The sequence below is a fragment of the Trematomus bernacchii genome, unplaced genomic scaffold (assembly GCF_902827165.1).
Source record: "Trematomus bernacchii unplaced genomic scaffold, fTreBer1.1, whole genome shotgun sequence".
Classification (NCBI taxonomy): Eukaryota; Metazoa; Chordata; class Actinopteri; order Perciformes; family Nototheniidae; genus Trematomus; species Trematomus bernacchii.
In genome coordinates, this window is record NW_022988098.1 from 10343342 (window position 1) to 10362836 (window position 19495).

Sequence of the window (19495 nt, forward strand, 5' to 3'; positions counted from 1 at the left end):
GATCCGTTGCCATGGAAACGGCATACGGTGAGATCTCAGATTTCACGTAGAGCTGTTGAGGGCCGGACCATTAACTGTCATCTGAAGTCTGGTGCCGTTTGGAAGGTTTTCCATTGAATTAAGACAACATCGTGTTTTACGGCGAGTGATTCGTTGCCATGGAAACGGCATATGATGACATCCCAGAATTGGCGTAGAGCTGTTGAGGGCCGGACCATTAACTGTCATCTGAAGTCTGGTGCAGTTTGGAACATTTTCCATTGACTTAAGACAACATCGTGTTTTACGGCGAGTGATTCATTGCCATGGAAACGGCATATGATGACATCCCAGAATTGGCGTAGAGCTGTTGAGGGCCGGACCATTAACTGTCATCTGAAGTCTGGTGCAGTTTGGAACATTTTCCATTGACTTAAGACAACATTGTGTTTTACGGCTAGGGATGCGTTGCCATGGAAACGGCATACGGTGAGATCTCAGATTTCACGTAGAGCTGTTGAGGGCCGGACCATTAACTGTCATCTGAAGTCTGGTGCCGTTTTGAACCTTTTCCATTGAATTAAGACAACATCGTGTTTTACGGCGAGGGATGCGTTGCCATGGTAACGCCATATTAAGTAACATAAACTTTGACGTAGAGCTGTTCAGGGCCGCAGTGTTAACCATCATGTGAAGTTTGGTGGCGTTGTGAGCATGTCAGTTTCAGTTATGACATCATCGTATTCCATGGCGTTTGATGGGCCTAGCATCGAGCGAACGCGAACTTTGGCGCCAAATAACGGCTGTGCCGTGCGAAAGAAAAAAACTTCCGTGATAACTTTTAATTGCCCATGTCTCGAGATGCTACCCGACGAATTTCGAGTCGTACGGATAAAGTCCCTGGGAGAAGATAGATTTCGTGCGGAGGACGAAAAACGCGATAAATCGCGTTTTTCCGACTCCAAATTCAAAATGGCCAGCTTCCTGTACGTTATTTTACACCCCTTCAAGAGGCTTTTTGGTTTGTCTCCGCACCCGAGATATGCGTAGCGAGTTTCGTTCGTTTACGTGAAAGTTAAAGTGGGGGGAGTTTAGGTTAAAAACGGAAGTGGTCGTGGCCTACGCAATTTTTTACGCAAAGTTCCGGAATCAATTACACATCTGAAGTTGCACCACTTCTGACGCGCGTGCAAAATTTGGTGAGTTTTCACATATGTTGCGGGGGTCAAAGGTTTATCGGTCGCTGCGCGACCGATTTCAATAGGGTCTTCGCCGACCTAGGTCTCAGACCCTAATAAAAGAAGCCTCCTGTGAGTTACTACAAGCTATACAGTAGATTTTAAAAACGTTTTATAGAATAAAAGCTCACTGCTGGACGTTGTAGAAATGCGTGTGTGCACCACGACAAAGGAGCCTCATTCACTTTACATTGGCGTTGTTTGCGTGGTGCAGACACGTAAATGTAACAAAGTTCGTGACTCCACCACGCAATGCAGTGTTAAGGAGTCGTGGTGGAGTCACGCATTCTGGTGAGATCAGGTTGATTTTATGATATCCTCTTATATGACTTTTTTTATATTTAACTTTTTCCATTGAACTTATTGTCATAAACTACAAGGTCAATGTTCTTCAACTTTAGAGACTGAAATATATCAGACTCAAATATTTCTTGCTAGGTTTTAAGACATGTTATCTTGAACACTATGGGTAGTTTGTTTGATGTTTACTTATATTTAACTTTCTCATAAAGCTTAGTATTTTATGCACTTTATTATGGAGCTAAATCTGGGCCAAAGGTTTTGATAATTCGGAAAAATGTAATGTATTTGATCCTCAAATTTGAAGAATAATACAATGCATTCAAACTAAAAATAAGTATTTGAAAAGTTTACCCAGGTTGAACTTAATTATCTACAGTTATATTGTGGTATTCTATAACTATTGTAGAGAAAGCATTTATTAATATCTACTTCATATTATGTTTTCCTTTTCTTTTTCAAAAGATGAACCTGTCATCTGTCACTGTGACAGCGGTTGGTCGAACTCCAGATTCTTTAATTAAAGCTGTGGCCAAGAATCTGATTGTTGTGATTCTCGGGATCTCCATCAACTTCATCAACACAGGCCTCATTCACACCTTCAGAAAACACCAGGTCTGATATTCCCTTAAAGGTCCCCTATTATACTGTTTTTCATCAATATACAGGGTTGGGAGGGTTACTTTGTGAATGTAATTAGTTACTGAATACTGAATACATGGCTCTGAAAGTAATCCGAATACAGTTATAGTTACGTGTCTTAAAAAACGTATTCAGATTACTTTTAGAATACTTTTGGAATACTTTATTTTTCCATAACAGATGGGTATGTTTTGGTGCACAGGAGACACTTATTTTACTGGTTTAATGGCTTATCAAGAGCACAACTCAAACACGACATCTTGGTGTCATTCTGGACAGCTCCCTCTCATCTGTACCCCACATAAAAAACATCACCCGGACTGCATTCTTTGTACTCTCTTAAACCTTTCCTTAGAATATTATGCTTTGAAAGGCGCCTCTAAATAGAATGAATTATTATTATTATTTATTATTATTATTATCTGAAACTATGTAATAACTTTAAAAACGTTTTCCAGTCACTTGCCCCATGCATTCAGCAGCAGCAGGCCATTCACTTTGATTTCATCCCGTTATGAAATTTCATCATTTCGACAATAAAGAAATGCTAAATAAACGTTATCTTGCACATTCTATCGAACCATCTCCGTTTCTAAATTTCAATATATTTAAAAATATGTGTCTCTCTCTCATCTGCGTGCGGGGGCGGGGCCTCACAGACACGCTGCATCTCTCTCTCTCTCTCTCTCTCTCTCTCTCTCTCTCTCTCTCTCTCTCTCTCTCTCTCTCTCTCTCTCTCTCTCTCTCTCTCTCTTTCTCGCTCACAGACACGCTGCAGCGCTGTGCACTCAGATCTGCCGGTAATGAATATTACATTTTGTGAGGAAACTTTTCCACCAATAATTCCAATAAGTATTCCAAAATGTATTCACTTCAGGTTTACGAAAGTAACTATAATCAGATTACTCGTTTTTCAAATGTAACGCGAGCTGAATACAGTTACTTGATTTTTGTATTCTGATTACGTAACGCCGTTACATGTATTCCGTTAAACCCAACCCTGTCAATATATTATAGGTCTCAGATATATACAGAACATGTCTCTGAAGTGTTTGGCTCCAAACACCAAACAGATCATTGCAGCATCCCATAATCCCCTCTGTTTCAGCCCTGTTTCAAAAGTGCTGATTCTCTGGCCGTTTCTCAATCACGAGGATATTGGCTTCCAAGTCAATATTTCAAGGATGCTGCGTCATCGAGTGCCGCCGAAGGACTATTCCAATCTCCAGCATACTTGGAATTCCACCGAGGCCGCGTCCTTGGTTTGGGAGAAATTTCGAGGCTGCACATGGGTAGACTTCGCGTCCTTAAAATCCCCACAATGCTTTGCGCATGGACCAATTTCCCCAAATCTGTGGCGGAAGATGTAAGGCGGGGCATCTCATATGACGCACCCCTGCACACTTGCTAGCCTGTTCCACTCTTCGTTTTCCGAATGGCAGGAAGTATTCTTGCCTCGCTTCTGAAGCAAAATGCTCGGCTCGGCTGTGCTACCAAGCCAGCATCCTCGCGATTGAGAAACGGCCCCTGTCTGTTACTTTAGATGAAAATAAGGAGCCACTCCCCACGCCCCTCTGAGAGAGATTTGGTTAAAAAGAAGACAATGGTGCTCTAGGAGGAGATTCAGGTGATAAGGGGGGGGGGGGGGGGGGGGGGGGGGGGGGGGGGGGTTACCTTGGTTGCTGATTGGCTAATGGTTACACAAGCCAAAACCTCATTATGACATCATAAAGTGGCCAAAATCTGATCAGCTCATTTTCAGACAGGTTTTTATATAAATGGATCAGGACAACAAGAGAGAGAATCTTTTTTCCTGCAACTTTCAGAGTCTCTTCAGAGGGGACACATGTTGATGTAGGAAAGACATGAGGAAGTGGATTTTGCATAATAGGTACCTTACCTTACCTTTAAACAATTTAGGAAATTCATATTTAAATCATCAGCTCCACATGAACCATAGACGTTAATATTCAATAACACATTAATTAACATTAATTGATAGCGGTGATTCTTAACTTACAGAAAAGGGATAAAGTTGACCTAGCATGTCTTTAATCTAAAGTTTTCAATGCTTGATGTTTGTAGTGTTGCATTTCTTCATAAAGACAAATTTGCAAAAGTTTTTCAAGCTTTGAGACCCCATTTACAGCTTGCATTGGGAATATTCTGTACCTGGATATCATATCATGATTAGGTGAATTGTATGTTGATAAAGTTGTAAATACATGCATAAAGATTGAATAAGTCATCTGAACATCTTGGAACATCTAAGTTCATTTTTCTGGTATCAGTACTTTACTTTTAAACACGAGTATTATACTTCTACTTGAGTAAAGAACGTGTGTACTTTTGCCATCTCTGGTTATAAACTAGATCACATGTCATTAATGATGTTAAATGTTTCCTCTCCTTTCATTCAACCCAGATCTTCTACATGAATCCACGATATATCCTTTTTATTCACTTGGTGGTCAACGATATGATCCAGATCACGTTGACCCTCCTGCTTTTCGTCATCAGCTACACCATCTACAGGATCAATGTCTCCATCTGTTCCATTATCCTCATGCTTGCTATTTTCACCGATTTTAACACGCCTCTGAATCTGGCTTGCATGGCGCTGGAGTGTTTCATCGCCATTTGTTTCCCTCTACGCCACGTTCAGATCTGTACCATCAACAGAACGCTGATCCTGATTGGTCTGATCTGGACGACCACCATGTTGTCTTGTCTCCCTGATCTCTTCATCACTTTGGCCACAGTGCCATTGGACTTCTTTCATTCAAAGATCTTCTGCCTCAGGGAAAATGTTTTCGCAAATCCCATCATCTTGGAGAAGAGAGATATCACATATATAGTGTTGCTTGTTATAGTTTGGACTACTGTCTTTTACGCTTACTTCCGAATTCTCTCCACTGCACAAACAGCAAGCGAAGATGCTAAAAAAGCCAGAAACACAGTCTTGCTCCATGGGTTTCAGCTGCTTCTCTGCATGCTAACATATGTAGCCCCGCAGCTTCGAGATGTTCTGATGCAATGGTTTCCTCAGAACTCTACAGACATCCTCTTTACTTATTATATTGTTATTCAGGTCCTGCCACGATCGATCAGTCCGATCATCTACGGCAGGGGTTCCCAACCCCCGGTCCGCGGACCGGTACCGGGCCGCGGAGGTGTTACTGCCGGGCCGCGAAATAGCTGTGAGTTTATCGTAATATTTGCAGAATTATAAATATATAAAAATATTTTATCATAATCTTTTTTTCAAAAAGTATTTAATTTTCGCACCTATGCCACCAGTCATATTATTTCATCCAGTAGCTAGTTAATCTTTCACCAGAAAACCGTTGAAAATGGCTTTTATGATGTTCCGAGGGATTCGGCGGCTCAGCCTAAGGTCTCAGCCTCTTGTGCGCACGAGCATGTTACCGGTGCGCCAAGTAGGAAGAGGAGCGCACAGGAGACAACCGTTTGATTGCAGACTGTTATGTTTATGTGGGGAAATGGTGGTGCATACATTATTTGAGATATATTTCAAACTCGGACTTCATTTTAAGGACATGTCGGCCAGGGGTGTAGAGCTATTTGTTTAAGCACCGGATTGGCAAAACAGGAGAGTAAACCAGTCTGCCTTGATCTATGAATTAATGTCCGGGACTCTCACGATCTGCTGCCCGCAGCTGTTTTATAGAAGGAAACCCTCCTTCATGAAATGGCTGCAGCATCAGGAGGCAGCGGGACGTATACTCGGTAAAGAGCTGTGCCTTTTTACGCACCGCCTTCGCTGTGTTTAACTTAATCAGAACAGTTTAAGAGTGACTGCAGGCTGCTACGTGTTAACCACACACACATCTACACACATCGAACTGCCCGATTACTCCCCCTTTTATTATTTTTTTGAAGGAGATGTCCAGTCAGTCACCAAGGCGCATGATGTGTGTGTATGTGCTCTGCTCAGCTCAGCTCTGTGTGTTCGGTGTGTTTGTGTCTGTCCGACACCGGCATATATGCGGCTGTTCCCAAAATAAATTAGTTTAATCTTAATCTCGATGTAGTGCTAAATGCTGTCGGGAGTGCACCGGAACGAACAACATTTTCCCAGCATTCACTGGATTATCCGTAAATCATACAAACAAAACCAAAACGTTGATTTATCTGTTTTCCCGTTTTGGTTTAAAAACTGAATAACGTCGGTTTTTTGGTTTTCCGAAAAACCAAAAAACAACACCGGTTCTTTTTTAAACTTTGTTAATATGTTTTGGATGCATATTGTTCTAGTATTTGTTCAGGCTGTTACATACAATTAGCCTCTGTTGCTACCTGCTGGTGGTGAGTAAATATTAAAATCAGTTAAAATTGACAACCGGTCCGCGATTTTTTTTTAATGTATCTACCGGTCCTTGGCACAATAAAGGTTGGGAACCCCTGATCTACGGTATACGAGACAAGACTTTCAGAAAGTACCTCAAGAAGCATTTGTCGTGTTGAGTCGGTAGAAATAATTCTCTTTCCAACAAAGGAAGAAGAAAGTTTGCACAACTCCAAGCTTCCTTGCACCATAATTACTGTCCCTTTAATGGTAAATACATAAACACCATCATTTACTGAGATTGAGCCGTACTTATCCAACTAAAAAGTTTGTTCTTATGCAGTTGGGAAACTCTGATATTGCATATCCATACAACTAGAGTCAACCTTCACTGATGTAAGAGGGTTTTCTCCTTGTTCTGATTGGCAGCTCGTGGTCCAATAATCTGTCTATGATCCTCTTGCTTTATATAAAACGATGAAACAGATCTCAGGCTCCTTCGTTTCTGATCGAGGTGGAGTTACAAGCTGAGGTAAGGAGGTCATTAATGCTCTCACACTGTTAATGCAATATATTATTATTGTGTTGTTTATTGAACTGCAATCCTTTTGAACTGTATTAACATATTATAGTCCGGCTCATGGCTTCTTCTGCAAAAATACAATTGAAAGAAAACTGTTAATGTGCTTTTTAAAAGAAAATAATAGTTCATCTAAAAAACAAAATGCTATATTGTTTTTAAATGATCCATACTGTATATTTATAACTATTTCTTCATTTTATGTTGCATTTAGTAAAACCTTTAACTTTCTCCTAAATGATCCAACGATTAATGCAAAAGTGTGGCAGTCTCATTTTGAAAAAGGTTATCTCCTATACTTCACATGTGACCTAGTATTGATATGAAATATGTCATTAACCTTGTGAAATATTTAAGACCCGTGCAAATGTGTTTCTTATGGATGCTTTTCCTCTAAAAGAATAAAGGATCTGTTCATTGATTGTAGATTAACTTTATTCTCTGTGAATAACCAAGTAGTTGCTGTTGGTAAAAAAAAAGAAATAGGCCTAAGAAAGCATTGAACTTCACATTTGCATAAACATAAGAAAAAAATGTTCTATCTTCAGTCAAGTGTGCTCAAATGTAACAAAAGCTCTACTTAATAATATGATGATTATGATTATTAGTTGAAGTTATAGCTGGATTAAATTAAATACCATTAAATGTTTGAATTGACTGTCATTTTGTATGTCTTTGTTATTACATTTTTCTCACTATGCAACGTAATTTTCATTTCCTACAAATGCCCTACTTATGAAACCCCTGTGTTAGTTTGAATTGTTCACTTTTGGCACAGGATCCTCACAATGAATTCCTCGTCTCTTGGCTTTCTTAATGTGTCGATTGTTGGGAGAAATCGAGACCCCTTCAGTACGGCTGTGGCTAAAAATGTGATTGTCGTGGCTCTGGGCCTCATCATCAACTACATCAACGGTACTCTGATACACACCTTCAGGAAACACCAGGTACGAATTATATACATTTTAAAAGATTTAAGGCTTTTATTGTCATGTGTACATAGCTACAGTGTAGAAATATCAATTACAATCTTAGCTCCTCCAACAGTGCAACACAATAAAACTGATAGAAATAGTTAAAATAGTGCAAGTAAATAAATTAAAATAGTGCAAGGAAAGTAATATCTATTATTATGTCTGTGTTTTCTATCATATTGATTATTATTCTAACCTCTGTTTGCTTGTTTTTATATATATATACACTCAATACAATACACTCGCTGCTATATCATGTGCAATATTATCATTGTTAATAATATGCTATGATTACGTGCAATTATCTGCCACTATGATTTATTTTAGCACTACTAAAATACTGGTAATATTTACATTAATTATGTGACCGTCTATGTTTCCTGTAGTTATTTAATTGCTCTTTTTACTGCACTGTTAGTGTACAGTTTTACTATGCTGCTGTGTTTATTGTATTGTTGTTACTCTGGCACAACAATTTCGGGATAAATAAAGTCCTATCTTATCTTATCTTTTACTGCATTCATTATACACTATACCATATGCATGCAAAACAATATGATATCCATTGATTGCATTCTTATGTCTGAGCGTGTGTAACCTCTGTAACACACACTGCATTCATTAAATAATACGTGTAATTTGGCCCTAATCCTCTCCTGTACTCAACAACATACAAATCATCATAAGATATTTTTAATTAATGTGTTTGAAATGTTTTAAATTCAATACATTTAAATAATAAATGTAAGATTATTACAATTAAAATGTAAGTATATGTACATTTGTCGGCTCCATTATTTATCCTTTTTTTAACCTGTTACGCACGGCCCCCCCGGTACCGGGCGGATAAACGCGTCATTTGCAGGAAACAACGTCTAAGGAATCTTAATATTTAATAAACTATGAATGTTTTATATCCATGTAACGGGAAGAAACTCAGCTAACTGATCTTTTTAATTTTTTTTTCCAAAAAAAACCCCACAATGCTAGCACTCAGCCTCTGAATTAGCCACGAGCGAAAAAATGTAACCTAAAACGACACTTAAACTCACAATAACTCCCTTATTACTTATCCTAGATGCACAACCAACCACTCGTTTTTGGTGTCCTGGAGACACTGAATCTGTGTAAAAAACCTCAACACTCAGTGATAAACATTTGCGACGCTATAAACGAAAGCGTACATCATAACATGTGGAGCTAAGTAGCTAGAAACGCTAACATGGCTTACCTTGGTCAAAACTGGTCTTCAATGGCATTAAAACGATAAAAAAATGATGCTGCAGTTAATCCATAGGTTCATCCAATGTATCTGTGTCCTCTTTGAAATTATTTCTGATAATCCATAAGCAATAAAACTGCTTTTTTGTTTCCAAATGATGGATTAAAGTAAATACCATTAAATGTTTTGATTGACTGTCATTTCTTATGTCTTTGTTATTAGATTTTTCTCACTATGCAAAGTAATTTTGACCAAAACTACAAATGCACTTACTTCTGATCTCCCTGTGTAATATTTGTTTTGTTTATTATTACCTCAACACTTTATAGCACCTTTCAACACAAGGCAATTCAAAGTGCTTTGCAAAAATGAAAGACATTAAGATACATACATATTATAGAATGGCATTTAACAACACTCATTTGAAAAGCAAAGATAATAAAACGTGAATAACAAAGGTACATGAATAAAAGTTACAGTGCAGTGTGAGATATGAATATATCAATTAAAAGCAGCGGCAAAAAGAAAAGTCTTCAGCTTTCCTTCACTTTCTTTTATCGATGAATTAAAGTAACATTTACATAGTATTTCGTCTACCTTCATCACTGCTGGACAGGAAAGGGTCTGGTTAAATGTAACAAAAGCTCTACTTATGATTAATGAAAGGAATAGATGGATAAGTTGGATGTTTTAATTGACTGCTATGTCTCTTTTCCCGCAGATATTCTACATCAACCCCCGCTACATCCTCTTCATCCACCTGGTGGTGAACAACATGATCCAGCTGACCTCCACCATCAGCCTGTTTGTCTTCAGCTACGTCTTCTACAAAATCAATGTTTCTTTATGCTGCTTCATCATCCTCTGCTCTGTCTTCACCACACTCAACACCCCGATAAATCTGGCCGTGATGGCGGTGGAGTGCTTCATCGCTATCTGTTTACCTCTGAGGCACGCTGAGCTATGCACCATTCAAAGGATTTATATTCTGATTGGTTGGATGTGGACTTTGAGTGCAGTCGTAACGATGCCAGATGTGTTTATTATTCTGGCTACAGAGCCCATAGAGCTGTTTTACTCCACCATTGTATGTAGTAAGGACAACCTGTTCCGACACCCTGTGATCCTTGAAAAGCGGGATGTTTCCTACATAATATACCTAATTTTTGTCTGGCTCACTCTCCTTTTCACTTACTTTAAGATCTTTTTAGCTGCTAAATCAGCTAAAGCGGCTAAATCGGGTAACGGAGATGCAAAGAAAGCCAGAAATACAATCCTGCTCCATGGCTTTCAGCTGCTGTTGTGCATGCTAACGTACGTCTCACATACGATAAACAAGGCTCTGTATAACTGGTTCCCTCAACACTTTACACATGCTCTCTTCATGAGTTATATCATCGTGCAGATCTTCCCCAGGTTTGTCAGTCCCATCGTGTACGGGCTGCGTGACACGACGTTTAGGCAGCATTTGAAAAAGTATCAGATGTGTTCAGTTACAAAAAGCAAGCATCAAACCATGGCCTGCGGCGAGGATTATTAGAGAATCAAGGCAAGGCAAGGCAAGTTTATATATATAGCACTTTTCAACACAAGGCAATTCAAAGTGCTTTACAAAAATGAAAGACATTAAGAGCATGATACACATTAGAAACATTAAAAATCAAAGATAATAAAACATGAATAACACAGGTACATGAATGTTCCTTCTATATCAGAGTAGCACATGATAACAGAGGCCCTACGTAGCTGTGTACGTAGCCGGATGTACTGTATGACTACATGGATGACGCTCATGAGACACTGTGTGGAAGTTATGATAGCTATGTTCCTAAGATTGGCATGATGATTCAGCCTCTATGGAGATAGGCATATGACTGTCATGTTTATTGCTTACGCAGGCCTTAGCTAATCTGAACTAATGTCAGAATACTGCTTTGAACCAGTGTTCTTCCATCTTGTTGACTGTAACTCCCTCTCTTAGCATCTGAAGGACACTGTCCTGGGTACTATTTGTCCCACGCAGCCCTGTGTGTGATGACTACTTCCATTCTTGAGAGGATAATAAATACATGTATCCTGATATTGAAGACCAAGCCGGTGACCAGTGATATTTTTCAAACAATGAATAAAAGTTACAGTGCAGTTAGGGTGCATTCACACCTAATAGTCTGCTTCTCTGGTGCGCACCAGACCACAGTTTGTTACATTGTTTCATTTTTCAGAAGGTTCGGTTTGCGTTCACACGGGCAAAACTCAAACGGACTATAAACTTTAAACACAAGTCATGTGCACGGAAATGGTGTTCAACCATTGGTCAGACATTAAGGGGGTAAAAACACAAATCCCGGCAATTTCTACCGGAGCCTCCGCCATGGAGCATCGGCACTTTCGGCAGGTTATTCTCATGCTGCTGTTAATCTGGAGATCAACAGACTCTAGTGGCCCGCGCATATGATTATATAATCAGACAACGTCCGTTAAAAAACATTATAACACATATAATGAGAGATGTTCTGCAGTAAGGAGGGGGTTTCACCGACGGCAGGTGGCTCTGACTTGTATGTATAGTTTTTAGTTTAATAGTTGTTTTTACTTTACACGACACTGTTCAACACTTCATTCTGCTTCACTCTTTCACTAAAGAAATTAAGACACCCGCGTTCTTGTGACACGTAAATACTACGCTTCCTATGTTTTGGTGCGGACTGCGTTCACACCAGCGATGAACCGCTGCAGAGTTCGCAAGCAAGCGTTCCGAGACCACCTATTTTAGCGGACGAGAGTCTGGTTGTTTAGTTCACTTAAGAGGTCTCGGACTGTGTTCACACCGACCCAAATGAACCGCACCAAGCGGCTAAACGCACCAGGGTTCGATTCAACCGGACTATAAAAGGCTGGTGTGAATGCAGATGAAGATATGAATAGTTCAATTAAAAGCAGCGGCAAAAAGAAAGTCTTCCGTCTGGATTTAAAAGTAGTCAGAGTTGCAGCGGACCTGCAGGTTTCTGGGAGTTTGTTCCAGATATGTGGGAAAACCCCTAACCAAATTCTCACATTCCTCTACCCCTAGTCTTCCCGTGAAATGATAGTGCTTTTGAAACTTTTCTAACCTTTTGATATTCCTTTCATCCATTTTTCATCCCCAGACAACACATTTTCCTGTTTTACTATTACCTGAACCCACCTTTGACCTTTAAACCACTTTTCTTTTCAATTCCCAGAATTAGGATATTTAAACCTGTTTTAAGACTTCCCTCATGAATCTTTGGCCTTTAAACCACTTGTCAAGCCTTGTTGCTTCTGCAGTTAATCAGCCTCCAGAAACAAGGTGATAATCAGGTTAAAACGGCATGCAATAGTGGAAAAACAAGCTGCTGTTACAGTGAAAACAAGCACCAAACCACAGTTAAATTCATCAAGGAATCAAGCCTTGTAATTCTCTGCTGCTAATATTCCTTCAAAAACAAGCTAATTATCAACTTGTCAGTTTAAAACTGTAATTTTCACCATGTGAGGAAGAAACAGTGAAAGTAAGCATCAAGAAATCAGGCCTTGTCATTTTTTCGTCTGAAGTTTCTCAAAAAACTAGTTAATTACCATCTTACCAAGTAAAAAACTGCAAACACATAACATCATATACACACACACACACACGCACACACACGCACACACACACACACACACACACACACACACACACACACACACACACACACACACACACACACACACACACACACACACACACCCTCTTTATATTAAAATGATACGCATCTGATCTACAGTGTGTATGTTCGCCCTCTATGACTAAAGGTTGATACGTATTTGTTCTCTTTCCTCCTTTATGTAGAAACAGACAGTTTAATGTGTTTTTGGCATTTATATGTTATCATGTTGTCTGTTGCATTAATATCAAATTGTATGATTGTGCTATAATATTATAATTCTTTAAAAACGTTCATGTTGTTACCTTTTTTCTGTTTTAATGCTCAACAGCAAATGAGAATATTAGTCATTTCCACAGATCTGAAACTACAGGTGTGATTAATAACTGCTTTTCAGTAACATACAGGGACATTCAATGCAACACAACCAGAGTTAATCTTATATTACATTTCCTTTAAAAATAATATAAATGATCAGTATCTCTGCGTTATTGATATATACCGAGTGACGTTTATTGCAGTTGTATTGTCTTCTGTTTTTGACATATTGCATTATTTTCATTTTTATTTTTACCTACAGTTTTATCTTTTTGAATCTAAAATATATATAGTCTACTAATCCCTGCAGATTACATGGGCTCTTTAGTCTCTTGCACTTTTGGATTTCAAAAGTCTAAAGTATACTGTATGTTGCATTGTTTGTGGATCCTGAGGCTTCTTTTCTACAAAACAGCTGAGCTGTAGCTGTTGTGCAAAAGCCTTTAAATCTTAAATTAAGGAGTTAAACCATTTTAGATCACTTCTAAAAAAGTTGCTATGATTCAAAGACATTTCCATTAAAAAGGCCCAAAAGATATGTTATTAACATTTAACATGTTAACCAACTTCAGTCTTGATTATAACTCATACATATGTATTGCTTTTCCGAATTAATCACCCATGTCCACATTATTTTGTCTATATGTTGCATAATTGAAGGAAACTGAGACATGAGATTTTCTTCTGCACAGCATTTCATTTTTAAATGTGAACCTTGAATGAGAGCAAATCTAATAGTTAAAGTGGACCTATCATGCTATATTTGAATAATATAGTGTAGGACCATACCTATATAAGGCATATTTATACTTTTTTTTTTGCAAAATACCAAACAGATCATACATTTTAGCCATGCCTCATTTTGCTCAATTTGACATTTTTTAGCTCTGTGTTTGTAAGGGCAGAACAGCACCATCTACAGGCCTGGCATATGTACTACAGCGTCTCCAGCGCTTTCGAACGGCAATGGCCGTGGCTGTCTCCTCCTGATTGGTGGAGTTGGCCCAATAGCCGTAGCGCCACCGTCCTGACGTCAGGACAGTGTTCAAATCTGGATCAGTTTTTATCAGATCCATTGCAGCCCCTTTTTTAGAGATTTGGGTATGGAGGAAAATAGAGAGGGTTGTGTTTTCTGACACTTGGTGAGTTCCCTGGAACACCGGGGACACATATTCATGTATAAAAGACGTACAAAAGTGCATTTTGCATGATAGGCCCCCTTTAAAGAAAAAGCACTATGATGGAAAAAATGCCTCAAAATGTTTTATGTTAAGCTTATTTTATTATTATTTGAGTTAAATATTTTAACCAACATCAGTCCTGAAAATAATTAGCAAATATTTATACAAATTTAAGAATTTAAAAATGTTATGAAACATTTTACCTGCACTATTTTATTTATGATTATACTGCATGATTTGGAACGTGACCTTTTCTTCCGCACAACAGCATGGAATGAGAGCAAATCTAATTGTTGGAAAAAATATGCCTATTTTCTTTACATTAAGTTTATTTTCCCCTTTAACTGAGTTAAATTATGTAATCAACGTCAGTCCGGATAATAACTACAAAATGTTACTTAATTTTCTGAATTTGAGCCCTTATTCAACACTAATTTAGTTGCACTTTGTTTTACACCATTTTTATTATTTAATGTCTTCATTATACCGTATGTTGCGTTGTTGGAGGTGTCACATTTAAATCTTTAATGAGAGCAAATCCAATAGATGTTTTTTATAATTGAACACTGTAAAGCTTTGTAATTATATATTAATTTCTGGTAAAAGCACTTTGAACTGCTGATAAATAACAATTACTTATATTATATGTTTTTTGATAGCCATACTTTGAAGATCACTATATTGTCTGTTAAACCTTTGATAACAATTGAGAAAATAATGCAGACCCAACATTTCATAAACTCCTTTTTGGCCAATTGTTTTTGAAGTTGTTTTGTAGTTCTTAGTTAAGTGCCTATTTTGTTGTTTTATTTCCATTTGTAGAACTTTTTGTCCATTATGTTTGCATCATCTTGACGTTGTTTTGTATCTCTTCTTGTTGTTTTCTCAGCTTGTCTCCTCATGAGTAATTTCACCACCGTCGTGTACCGGGACAGTTTGAACGTGGCGATAATCAAGAATGTTGTCACCGTGGTTCTCTGCATCTTCATCAACTTCATCAATGGCACGCTGGTGCACACCTTCAGGAAACACCAGGTACATACATTTAACACTTGTGAATTGATGTTTAAAATGCGTTGTTTGGAGCTTTCCTAATTAGAAAAATAGCAATGTTTCTATGTCTTTATATAACAATATAGCAACTTCAGCAGAGGTGGGAGAAGTACTCAGATCTTGTTTTTGAGTAAAACTAGAAGTACTCAGGTCTTGTACTCAAGTAAAAGTAGAAGTACTCAGGTCTTGTACTTTAGTAAAAGTAGAAGTACTCATATCTTGTACTTGAGTACAAGGTGCAGCTAGTTTGAATTACTTTGTACTGTATACTGCAGGGTAGCTTGTGAATTTACTCCAGGTGGAACTAAAGTCTGATTTAACACTTGATTATATAGTATATATTATATCTATATTTGTCTCTTTTCCTGTAGGTTTTCAACATGAACCCTCGCTACATCCTGTACATCCACCTGGTTCTGAACGACATGATCCTGCTCACCATCTTCACTCTGATCATGGTCCTGAGTTACATCGTCTACACGCTCAACGTCTCCTTCTGCATTTTCCTGCTCAGCATCGGCATATTATCCACCGCCAACAACCCGTTCACGCTGGCTGTGATGGCGGTGGAGTGTTACATCGCCGTGTGCTTCCCTCTCAGACACTCCCTCATCTGCACGGTGCGGAAAACATACGCCATTATCGGCCTCATGTGGCTGATCGGACTCCTCACCGTTCTTCCGGATATTTTCTACGCTTTGGCCACCGAGTCCCTGGACTTCTTTCGCTCCAGGATGTTTTGTCTCAGTGCAAATATCTTCAGAAACCCCGTTCTTAAAGAGAGGCGAGACGTGTCCAACATCGTGTGTCTGGTGATAATTTGGCTCACTCTTTTTTACACGTACTTCCAGATAATCTGCGCAGCGAAGGCGGCGGACAGTAAAAAGGCGAGAAACACGGTTCTTCTGCATGGATTCCAGCTGCTTCTCTGCATGCTAACATACATTTTCCATGTAGCTATAGAGGGCCTCACGTTTCTTTTCCCCAGAGGAGGGCTGAACATTCGCTTCATCATTACAATACTCATCCATGTTCTGCCTCGACTCATCAGTCCGCTGGTTTACGGGCTGAGAGACACGATGTTCAGGAAGTACCTGAGGAGATATTTAGTTTGTTCCATACACAAACAACCATGAATCAATTAGTTTTGTTTTATGTATGTTTATGTATGTTTTGTGTGTGTGAGGACCCCGGAGGCCTGTACTACGAAGCCAGTTCAACATAACCTGGATATATTTGAGTTACCCGGCTTACCTAATCCAATCGCTAAGCGGTCCTACGACGCTGGTTATCAACTCGTTAACTCAAGCCAGGGTTTCTCTGTCCGGCTGAGTGCGCGTTCACATGAAAGGGGCGGGGTTAGCAACATTTGACCAATCCCAAACATGGAGAAGCGTACTGACAGCGCAGCGTCATACTTCCTGAATGAAAAGTCAACTATAATATTAGACAAATATGAAGACGTTACATTTTAAACATCCCTGACTCAAAGACTTTATCCAGGATAAAAGCCACATAGTTGCACCTGCAAGGTGAATACAGCTGGTAAAAGAAAAAGCGTTTGATTGCGTACATTAACAGGTTTATGATATCACTGCCCCGTCTAAGACACGAGTGGATCTGACTTTAATTACATTTGACTGGAGTGTTTCGTCAACTTAATGTGTTGCTTAAAATAATACTTCTGCATACAGTATGTGACACTGAGTGTTGCACGGCCAGATGCGGCTCAAGAAGCTGACTCAGATAAGGAAATATATGATACATTATGATGTGATATCATGTGATATGAATGATAATGGGACACATCGACGTCTGCACTCACAGTGCAGCGGACTGTACGTAATGTTACTTTGATCCGGTTACTTATGTTGTGGCAGATATTGAAGTAAGCTTTCTTAACGCTAATGTTATATTAGTCAGATTGCTCTGGAAATGGGAGGTGATTCTATTAATTTTCACGTTCACACAGTCAGTTGATTTTTGCCGGCCGTCTTTCCTGCAACGGCAGTTTTTCTGTATTTCCTCTATCCTGTAATATGACTTGATAGCTTTAACCTGTTAAGCTCTGAGCCTGTTTTTCAGGTCTCAGGCTCGAAAATGACATTCCCAGAACAAATGACCATATCTTCCCTTCTAAAAGGGTTAAATTAATAATCTTTTTTCTCAAAGTAATGATATACCTGTGAGTTGGATGTAGAAAAGTCAGAATCAATATAGATGTTTTTTATTTTAAAGAAAATGCAGATTTTACATAGTAAAAAACTGTAAATTATAGTGTCCGTCCAAAAATTCTTTTTTACTTATAGTGAAAACCACCCTTGGATGATGGTAAGGTAGACTAAAAGATTTAGGAATCCAAAGTACAACATATAATAAGTACCCTGTATAAAGATTGATGCAAAACAAGTGACATTTTACATTTTTAGAGAGATTTAGCAAAAATAAACCACTTCTGGGGTCATTTGGGTGGATTTTCCATATCTCTGGCCCCCCTTGCTCAATTTTGATGGTTGACACCTCTTTCTGACCGTTAGAGCCAATAGCATCGAAGGGGGAGTCCCCCACACACACACGTTGTGAAGAGAAAAGGTGGGGGCTTCGTGCATGTAATTTTCAATCAGAGTGAACCTATCTCTAGCTTTGACATCTGGAAACGGAAAAGCAGTTTTAATGCTTATGGATTATCAGAAATCATTTCAAAGGGACACAGACACATTAGATTAACCTATGGATTAACTTCAGCAGCGTTTTTATCGTTTTAATGCCATTGAAGACCACTTTGGAGAGACTACAGAGCCAAGGTAAAAATGTTAGCATGTTTAGCTACCTAGCATCACCTGTTTTGATGTCCGTTTTTGCTTATAACGTCGCAAATACGTATAATTCAGTGGTAATGTCGGTGTCAATCGATTCTGTGTCACCTCACGATGTGAAACGATATGTTGGATGTGGTCAAAAGATAAATAATAAGGTTTTGTGAGTGATTTTCGGGGCAGTAAGGTGTTAGCATTTTTCGCTCGTTGCTAATTCAGAGGCTCAGTGTTAGCATTGTGATCAGTTAGATGAGTTTCTTCCCGTTACATGGATATAAAACATTCATAGTTTTATTAAATGAACATGCCCTCAGACACTGTTTCCTGCAAGATGTTGCGGCAGTGCCCCGGTACCAGGGTCTCTCGGGCTTAACAGGTTAAACTCCGCACACTGAGCTCTGATTGATCAGCAGGCGGTGCTTTCGCTGAGTTGATCTCTTATCCTGGAACCTCACCTGCTCCGGACCAGGCTAGCCGTTCAGCATAAGTTACCATGGAGATCTAGCCCGCTAAGAAGTGAACCAGCATCGTAGGACCGGAAACCCAGAGTTTACCCTGAAGTCAGCTCGCTTAGCGAAAATCCGGCTTCGTAGTACAGGCCTCAGGAAGAATAGCCAATGCTCATGCTAGTGCTAATGGGGATCCTAATAAAGAAAGAATAAGAACAATTAAAGACACCCTGTTGTGCTTTCTTCTTTTTTTTTCCATTTCTTGAAGTGGGTTATATAATTTTTTGGTAACACTTTATATTAAGGTACACAAATTCACCATCAACTAGTTATTCATTAACATGCATATTAGCAGTATATTGGCTCTTTATTGGTCATTAGAAAACCCTTATTAATGCCTTATTCTGCATGACCATATTCTACAAGTAATAAGCCATTAGTTGAGAGCATTTCCTCAATAACCCTCTAATTAGTGCTTATTTATTGCAAGTAAGGAAGTTGTTGTACATGAGTTTTGGTCTTAATATGCTCTGCTCAATATGGGCCTAATAAGGCAGTAGTACCACAAGAATAGTAATTATTCCATAATAATACTTAAAGGTAGGGTAGGTAAGTTTGAGAAACCGGCTCGAGATTGCTAGAATTTGAAAATACACAACCAGAGAAAATCTGCCACTTCCTTATAGAGCCCCTCCTCCAACACACACGAACGCGCACATGACCAATGAGGGCACGAGATAAGTTTGTGCACAGATGGAAGGCTGACAGG

At 39.0% G+C, this 19495-nt stretch overlaps 4 protein-coding genes across 4 annotated transcripts in view; 3 read left to right on the forward strand and 1 right to left on the reverse strand.

The window, feature by feature from the left end:
* Nucleotides 1–19495, reverse strand: part of LOC117475663 (nuclear factor 7, brain-like) — an 863632-nt gene that overhangs the window by 427158 nt on the left and 416979 nt on the right. The gene's annotated exons all lie outside the window — the stretch shown is intronic.
* LOC117475375 (odorant receptor 131-2-like) lies at nucleotides 1983–6647 on the forward strand. Its single transcript, XM_034121520.1, has 3 exons — nucleotides 1983–2132; nucleotides 4585–5269; nucleotides 6574–6647. Exons 1-3 carry the CDS (start codon nucleotides 1983–1985, stop codon nucleotides 6645–6647), a joined length of 909 nt encoding a protein of 302 aa, XP_033977411.1.
* Nucleotides 7837–10784, forward strand: LOC117475376 (odorant receptor 131-2-like). Its single transcript, XM_034121521.1, has 2 exons — nucleotides 7837–7995; nucleotides 9966–10784. The coding sequence occupies exons 1-2, from the start codon at nucleotides 7837–7839 to the stop codon at nucleotides 10782–10784; spliced, it is 978 nt and encodes a 325-aa protein (XP_033977412.1).
* LOC117475377 (odorant receptor 131-2-like) lies at nucleotides 15318–16597 on the forward strand. Its single transcript, XM_034121522.1, has 2 exons — nucleotides 15318–15443; nucleotides 15833–16597. Exon 2 carries the CDS (start codon nucleotides 15842–15844, stop codon nucleotides 16595–16597), a length of 756 nt encoding a protein of 251 aa, XP_033977413.1. The 5' UTR covers nucleotides 15318–15443; nucleotides 15833–15841.